Source organism: Vidua chalybeata, chromosome Z, assembly GCF_026979565.1.
Source record: "Vidua chalybeata isolate OUT-0048 chromosome Z, bVidCha1 merged haplotype, whole genome shotgun sequence".
Classification (NCBI taxonomy): domain Eukaryota; kingdom Metazoa; phylum Chordata; class Aves; order Passeriformes; family Viduidae; genus Vidua; species Vidua chalybeata.
This window is the reverse complement of record NC_071570.1, coordinates 13,746,228-13,755,142: the sequence shown is the minus strand read 5'-3', so window position 1 is coordinate 13,755,142 and position 8,915 is coordinate 13,746,228. Positions and strand designations below refer to the sequence as shown.

Sequence of the window (8,915 nt, the reverse complement as noted above, 5' to 3'; positions counted from 1 at the left end):
TATCCAGGTTTGATTTACTGAACTAGGCTTCAGCCTGGAGATGTTTTATTAATGGAAACAGAGGAGACAACAGTTTGCTGGCTCTGAAAAGGTCCTGTCCTATTTTGATCAAAATCAGTGAACATTAAGAAGAACTGGACTTTGATCGCTAACTGTATAAATGCCCATAATTTTTACTACACTATGGAACACTTGGGAACTATTTTAGGCAAAATTCAGTGCTTAGAGATGCTGACACCTAAAGCTACCACCCACTAGTAAGTTTCTCAGAACTTTTCTAAAATTATGTGAAGGAACTCTCATTAAGGTGATTGCTGTTCATTCCAGGGTTCTCTCCTACTGAAAAATTTATACAAATGCTTGTGCATGTCCAGCAATTCTTTCACTTGCTGATTTAAAAGGTATAAAACGTGCATTAAAAATATATATATTAAATCAGACTCCTATTACAATTACAATCCTCCTGCTATTACAATCCTTCAATTACTGACTGAATAGAAGATATTTGAAAAAGCAAAGGAAAAATTACAACTTGTATCACTCTAGTAACAATAATGATCTAACCTAAACAGGCAGATAGATATTGGATCATAACTCATGTCAGCAATCCTACATATCACAGGTGTTACATTCTCTCTAGAATTTTGAAATTAATATTCCAGAAAAATGTTTATTTCACCTCTTAGCTGTGCAGAATCAGTTATAAAATCTACTTTTCACTTCTTAGTCAAACCTCTATACTTGAAAGTATTTTAACTAAATATTCTAACTAGCCAACTTTTGAGGAACTACAACAAACACGATGCACCTTCTCCTGACAAAGATCATTCTGGTTCCCTTAAATTTAGGGATTACTTGGACTCCAAACCCTTAATTTGTTTGGAGTTTTCTTAAGAAATGTTTAATCAACATATACTTAAGGCTGTCAAAAACTAGATAAGCAGACATGATCAAAAAGAGATTAAATTAACTGAAGCTGTTATTTTTTCTTTATCTTTGACTGATATTGAATATTACTAAGTTTTGTACATAAGAAATACGAATGCCATAAGGAAACATGCAGGTAGAGACAATAATATATATTACGATATTGTATGCAGTGACTACTGTAGCATTGATTCTGAGTTCATTGCACTGAAGAATATTACTTTTTAAAAGTGAAAAAAGAGTCTATGGGATGAAGCAATTTCACAAATTTGAATGAGTAGAAAATAAGAGTCTGGATTTTGAACATTATGTGGTCACTTCTAAATATAAAAATGTATAAATCCATAATAAAAAGGAAACACTACTGAAATATTTTGATTTGGTTGTTGGCTTCAGTTTTTTTAAATATACAAGTTGTTCAGTTAAGGAAAATTATCTGTCATTTAAACATTACAACAGTTTTTTGTGAGTGCAGACTTTTTGACAGGTGTCCCACCCAGGCTGGTTACTGATCTTGTATCATCTTGATTATCACTTCTTTTTCGCACCTCGCTGTAACAAAAAAAAAAAAAAAAAAAAAAAAAAAAAAAAAAAAAAAAAAAAAAACTGTGCTAAATTAACACATTTTTATTCATGTTCACTTTTCTATTTTTCCGCATTATACGTTGCAGAGTTCATCACCATCTATTGTATGGCTAATACAATTTAAATTAGTACAGAATCAACATGTCTCTCAAGTTTCCAATTTGGTAATCATATTGACGTTTCTATGCATTTTATTGTGATAAAAATATATTTTTTTTAATATCTAGTAACTCCCCCATGTTCTGATTTATCTTCCATTTTCTTGTGAGAAGTTTTTCTTATTTGCTTCTGTATTTTACCATAGAAAAATAGTATATTCATAGCTCTAAGATTAAACCAAACAACTTCAGTTTCAGATATAAATTTAATCTCATAGAAAAAATGCTTGTTGTTGGATGTTTTTTAGAAATGCAGACTTAAAAGCTGTGCACATATGATTGATTATGGGTTACAGACCATTAGCCTTTCAAAATTATGCTTTTAACCAAAAATGGTTTGAAAAGGTAGTAGAATTGTAATATTTGGCTCACACACTATCATAGAAATACCAGGCTGCTAAATGTACATAAACAGAATATCTATCTTGTAAATAATTTAGAGAAATCAAAGAAAATATATGTAATCAGAATGTTCAGTAATAAAACTGAATACTTAATAATATGTGTAAAAGAAACAAAAAATAATTACACATAGAATTATTACATTTCAAAATAAATTATGGACATGTCAAAACAATGAATCCATGTACAATTAAAATTACAATCCATTCAGCAAATGGGTCTTAAAACTGTGGTCTCTGTAACTGAGTCCTGGTTTAAATATTAATTACTGAGATAGCTTTGTAACATTTTCAAGCAAAAATGTTACTTCATTAAACTGAGAATACATCCCATCTTGCATTTATCTATAATGATGTAACAGAGTATTATTTTCAAAATTTTTTTAGTACTGGTATAATTTTAAAACTATATGTTTTTCTTTCTATGTGCATTCACATACAATCTCCTTTTTATAAAATATACTTAGATGTGTTTAGGTGAAAATAGAAACAGTTACTTACTGAGCAAGATGAAGAACTGCTTCTACAATATTAGATCCATCTTTAGCACTTGTTTCACAGAATAGTGCATTGTAAGTCTGTGAGTAAAAATAAAATGTTAAGCTAACTGATCTGAGACAGTTCCCATGTGAGTGGGTACATTTAATTACAAATTGTTTCCTGAATAACACAAAGAGTGACAGTACATTTAAATGAACAGGATTTCTTCTAGCGCTCTTCATTGTCCAACATATTCTCTTTAGTACTGTGAAATAAAACAGTAATTGTTTTTTAATTCTTTCTGGTTTATAATCAGTATATTCTGAATTAATAAACTGAATAAAAGCCATATTATAAGCTTAATGCTCAAACTCAATCTTCTTGTCCACATGACTGCAAAATAGGAAGAGAGTGGCCAGGACAGGTTACTTAATCTAACTTGTTAGGTACTGTAATTACAGAATCTGGTTATTGTAGGTTAACCAAAAAAACATCATTCCATAAGTAACAGACATGGTATCTGCCCCAGTATAACAAGCACTCACCACTCAAGACCCTTAAGATACTTCCTATTATTCTACAAAATACAGGCGTTGTGCATCTCTTTCACCCATATAAATACATGCAAAAATAACTTGTTCACACTTCTATTTATATCAGAGAATTCTTTTTTTCTTTCTGCACATGTGGCAGGAATACAAGCGAGTCTCTTGAAGATGAAAATACTCCACACAAAATATGGACAGACACAAATCAGTCAATAGTGTGCTTTATATTTGAACTAGCAACTTCTATTCAGCAGCACAAGACCTCAGTCTTCCAGACATCCACCTTTTTATGAGCCAATACTGAAGTTCAGCTTAGCAGACACCAAGATGTGAACCAGAAACATCTAACCCAGAAAACATTCCTAAGACCATTTTATACTAATGAGGTACACTTGGACTTTACCATAGCCAGCTTTTCTCCATAGTTTATAGGCACACACTTTTGCCCTTGTTCTGTAACATCTTGACGAAGATCTGCCTTGTTTCCCACCATCATAATTGGAATATTCTCGTGAGTCGCATCCTGTGAGGAGAATTTTATTTTCTTATTGCTAGAACACTCATAATACAAAGAAGTGGCTAACATAATCATGTAATATCAATTTCCTTTCCACAAAGTCTTGCACACTAGTAGAAAAAAACTGACAACTATGAAAGCTATGCTTTCAAAATGCAAGCAGTCAGCTTAACTGTCAGCCTGCAAAGATGTGTTTCCATTCCCATAAGCCTTGTTTCCCAAAAAGAAATTTAATGTGTTAAGTTAATCTTATGGAATTGGTTACTGCATCTAAATGTTGTATGGCAAAATTACTAAGGGAAAAGTAACCAATTCCTATACCATCCCTAAAAGAAAATGTTTTCAAAGAAGATGAACTAAGTATTTTGCTTGCCACTTTCCCTCCTACTGAGCATCCCCAGCACAAGAAAAAAACCCCTTGCACTAAATGCAAATATTCAAATAAAAAAACAACAAGTATAAGTAGAAAGAAATACTGAAAATTTCACTAGATCTATAGCTAATTTACAGAATCTAATATATTGGTTTAAATGCAAAGACTCCAAGGAATATTCAAGCTATCCACAAGAAGGTATCTGAAATGTGCTGCCACATTCATTTTAAAAGGAAGTGAATGGGAAGAGTGTCATTGCACAACATCCTTTAACACAAAAAGATGTAGCAGAATGAATCCTAACTGAGTATGTCAGGATACATTTAGGACTTCCATGTAGCTTTTTTTTCTATGACAGCCTCCAGTTTGGATAATTACAATTTACATCTAATATAATTTTATAAATAAAAAAAAACTAATAATGCAGTGAAACATAGCTTCTAAGTTCTAGCATATGTAAGGGTCTTACCTCAATCATATCCACCCATTCTCTCACATTAATAAAGCTTTTTTCACATGTTACATCATATAGTAGTAAGACACCATCTGCTCTTCTGAAGTATGATTTAGCAATACTTCGAAATCTTTCAGAAAAAAAGAAAAGATTTGCGTAAGGCCACATTATCAAATAATAGTTCCGTTTAATACATTAAGATATTAGGTCTTTTCCAACCTTAATGGTTCTATGATTTTACGATCCACCTACACATAACTTCCTAAACTGATTAACTCACTTTACTTCCTTTGAAAAGGATGGAAATCCAGTAAAATTATTTTAAGACTTCATTATCAATTACAGACATCTTTGTCATGAACTTTATACAATCTACTCAACCAAGTACAGTAACTAAGTATTTACCGTGGATATTAAAATAGTCTTCACAAATTTATTACATGAGAGGAAACTGATTGGATCCCTACCTACATACAGCCCAACACAAATCTTAGTCAATGAACATATCAAACTGACTTCCACGGCACTACATTAACCTCCTAATAAGCCCTAAAAGCTGTCACTAAAGAAGTAATGTCTCTCAAGTAAAGATGTCATAGGATTTTGAGGAAACTTTACACAATATTTTGAAGAATCCTGATTATAAATTCAGCAATATTCAAAGATATTTTTGGCAAAATTCCAAAGTCTTTGGAAAGAAGTTTTTATGTACTAAATACAATAGAATCAGAACCATGATTTTCAAGGAAAGAACAGGAGATGGGCAGGAAGGGAAGGGAATCTCTAAGAAAAAGCCTACTTAAAAATACATGTGTATAAGAACAAAGAAAGCTAAAGAATAAAAACAGAAGAAACCATATGCATCTACTCCATAGTTTAGTATTGCCAAGGAGGGACAAGTAGATTTAATTAATTAATCCTGGGGTAAACCTCAACTATTTCTCTCTATGGCGAGAAAAGATTACCTCAAGCATCACTGAAGCTAACATATAAACATTCCACCTGTCTTGAGGCCTCAGCAGAGAAAAATTGCATCTGTTTACAGATATTTACAGACAGACCACACAATTAATGTTTTTTTTCAGCTAGATGAAAAAAGGTAAATGACTTTTACAAATAAAAGAATTCAAATAAGGTAAGTGCAGAGGATCACTAACCTCTCCTGCCCAGCTGTGTCCCACAGCTGTAACACTGTAGGTTCTCCGTCAACAATTAGTCTTTTCATTTGAAAATCCACACCTGAAAAGAATTATGCATATAGTCTAAAAAAACCCCATCAATAATCTTAAAGAAACCACAAAAAATTAAAAGGTAGGGGCTATATACAACAGTTTATCCAAAATTCATCTCTTTTAATAGGTTATCAGATTTCAGTCAGTCATCCTTGCATACTTCTGAACTGCTTTAATCCCCTGAATCTATTTTCCTTTTCGCAAAAGAATTAATACAAATTGCATTTTGAACAACAAGCAAGATCTCTCGCTGCTTTATTTTGCTAAACAGTTTTATCAAAGAAGTGAAAATGTTTTATAAAAAACTTGACTTCAAATACCAAGGAAGAAAAAGAAAAAGAACAAAAATCCTGACAAGGCAATAAAACAAACATGTAAGTATGATTTGATTGGAAGACAATATTCAGTCTCTGGAATCCTTAAGATTTAAGTTTATATATATACAGAAGAACCCAGAAATCCTTCTAGCAGTATTTAAACCGAAGTTTCAATAACACTTTGAAGAAATTGCAACAAAAATAGTAGGAAAGACATCAAAGGATAGTATGAAATACGAAGGAAAGAGGGAAGTGTTGAGAAAACAAGAAAGCAATGAAAAATGCAGAAAAGCTCATACACACACTGGAAGTTCCTTACACTGACATTCCTCTTCTGGTGCTTTGTGTTGTTCAGAAAGAGGCTTCATAAAGGAAAACTAGATTAGAGCAGTACCCTGTTATCCACTACAAACAGCTGTTATTACTAAGCTTTAGTACTCAATTAGGTCTCACCGCCTGCATGAGAAACTGTGTATATCCCTAACAAGCAATCACAAAGGCAAAGGTTTTCATCCTCTTTGCTACAAAATAACAATGAAATTAATTTCAGTATTTTAAGAACACCAACTATACCCAGAGTTGCACTGGTATTGCCTTGAAATTCATTCTTGCAAAGTCTCATAAGAAAACTGGATTTTCCCACTGCTGCATCTCCAGCAAGAACAATCTTGTAAGCCTTCTCTGTACTGGGGTATTTTGGAGTCCATTCAGTTGCATCTGACTGAAAATAAAAATAATCCCTCTGTAACAACTCATAAAAAAACCCACCTCTTTGTATCACTCTTTTCCATTTTTCCCCTGAAGAACTTGTTACCTGAGGAGTGAGAGCAGATATGTGTTTTCTCATTGAAGCAACTGAGCTGCTTCGACTAACTGGTTGTGAGGGCTTCCAGTCTAAAACTGCAGTGCTGTTAGCAGGACTGTACGCTTCTTCATCTCTGATCTCTGGAACCTGAAAATATGAGTTAGTTCTCTGGTGAGAAAAGCATGTTTTTCTGGAAAGGCACAGCTAAGACTGATTAAAACATTTTAACAGTTTGGATTAAACAGAGATAAATGACCAGACACAGCTGTGCAATTCTAATCAAACACTGTGATAATTCTGTTCTCATTCATTTCTGCACTTTAGTATAATCTACATTTTGTTTTTGAACATTTTTGTTGTTTGGCATCCATTCTTTGAGTACTCTAATAGAGTAAACTAATTTCTATATGAAAATTTCAGCTTAAAACATTATCACAATAAACAATTGAGACAATACTTTATGTCAAAGCTTATATTGCAAACATTAAGAATTTCCCCAAAGCCATTACTCTCTATGCTATTACTACTCAGCTAAATTAAGTAGAGCACAGCTGTAATCAACATTATTCATAGCCAAGTCTCCACAGAGATTAATGTCTACTAAACACACAGCAAACAATATACCTTAAAAAACCCCCATATTCTACTATGCTTGATATTATTTTTACTATGCAGTCCTCAGAAACTCTTTCAAATGTTACTAACAATAAAACAGACACAGTAACACCTTCTTAGATTTTTTTTTTAATTTTCCAAGACTTTAGCCTGTGAGTCAATGTGTGCACTAATAGTATTCTATCTCATACATGCTTTTTTCTCCACTGCCACAGCATAGTAAAAGGAAGGGAATAGAAATCTCTTTTATTTCTATATTTCTTTTTTATCATTAGATAAAATGAGCTCTTTTCTGCATACAGTTTAGCAACCTTCAAAAATCACATAAACTTCAAAAATGAAGTTATTACCTCAAAAATGTATCAAAAAATGTAAAAACAAAAAGAGAACTACTTATATATTCTCAAAAAAAGTTCACTAATTAATTTAAATATGTATGACCCAAATATTTACTTTTAACTGGCCTGTGGGCAAAGATCCATTTTATTTTAAAAACAGAAAGCTAATTTTGTCTCCAATCAGAGTCTTTTCTCAGAGAAGAAGTAAATCTGGCACTTACATCTGTATCAGAAGCATCACCACCAAAGCCTTCTTGCATACATTGTGACCTTTGAAAAATCCTTTGATGCCTATATTCCACTTCTGAATCATACTCATTTGAGTCTCTCAGGGTAGACAAACCGCTGTCAAAACAGCTCTCAGGTAAGCTGTCAACTTCACAGTTTATCCTTTGCATCGGATCACAAAGAGCTAAAGAATCATAATCTTCATCGACACAAGACGAATGAGACGACCTAATAAAAAAAAAATGTTGGAGGGGAAAAATAAATTATTCCATATAATAAATCCCAATAATAAATAATTGCTCTTCCCAACAAAATTTGAGCCCTTCTGGAATAGTCAATTCTTAGAAATGCTAATGTTAAGTTTAAGACATATGTCAATCCCTATCTTGCCTTTATAAAGAATTTCTTTCTCAATCGTATGTCTTGGGATGCTCAAGTCAAATTATTTAATCTATGTTACTGATGATGACTTTCCAAGTTTCAGTAATTATGACGATCTGTTAATTTTAAAAAGCCTATCTAAAAAAACATTCAGAAAGTGATGTACTATGAAGACATGAGAAAAAGGAAAATACATACAATGTTTTAGCAAATTTTGGCCTACTCTAAGACATAAAATAACCTTGACATACTGTATCTTATTTAAATTAATGCATTTGCTCACAGAGGCACACATGCCAATAAGAAACAGCTATAAATATAGAAGATGGAGTAGTCAAGTTCAGGAGTAATGGTGGAAGAAGTCACTGAATAATTTTCTTACAGTTTGATAGACTATGCAGAATTTTACGCAGAATTCCTCTGTTTTCCCTTAACTTTCCTTTAAAAAAGTCCTTTTTTTTTCATTCTGGATACTGTAATATATAAAAATATTTTAATGAATGCTGCAATGACAGTATGTCTTACAGAAAAAAAAAAGGTTTTACTGATGCAAATA

The 8,915-nt window shown here is 32.3% G+C and overlaps 1 protein-coding gene across 2 annotated transcripts in view; it reads right to left on the bottom strand.

Annotated features, from left to right (window-relative positions):
* Positions 1 to 1,165: 1,165 nt before the first annotated feature.
* Positions 1,166 to 8,915, bottom strand: part of RASEF (RAS and EF-hand domain containing) — a 29,483-nt gene continuing 21,733 nt past the window's right edge. Inside the window, exons 10-17 of one of the 2 annotated variants that reach the window (XM_053931847.1) lie at positions 7,972 to 8,206; positions 6,807 to 6,944; positions 6,566 to 6,713; positions 5,601 to 5,682; positions 4,459 to 4,573; positions 3,503 to 3,622; positions 2,573 to 2,649; positions 1,166 to 1,479 (exon numbers count right to left, since the gene is read on the bottom strand). In XM_053931847.1, coding sequence (XP_053787822.1) covers positions 1,371 to 1,479; positions 2,573 to 2,649; positions 3,503 to 3,622; positions 4,459 to 4,573; positions 5,601 to 5,682; positions 6,566 to 6,713; positions 6,807 to 6,944; positions 7,972 to 8,206 — 1,024 coding nt within the window. In that variant the 3' untranslated portion in view covers positions 1,166 to 1,370. Of the gene's footprint in view, positions 1,480 to 2,572; positions 2,650 to 2,733; positions 2,817 to 3,502; positions 3,623 to 4,458; positions 4,574 to 5,600; positions 5,683 to 6,565; positions 6,714 to 6,806; positions 6,945 to 7,971; positions 8,207 to 8,915 lie in introns of those variants that run through there. The other variant, XM_053931848.1, reaches the window with a different exon arrangement.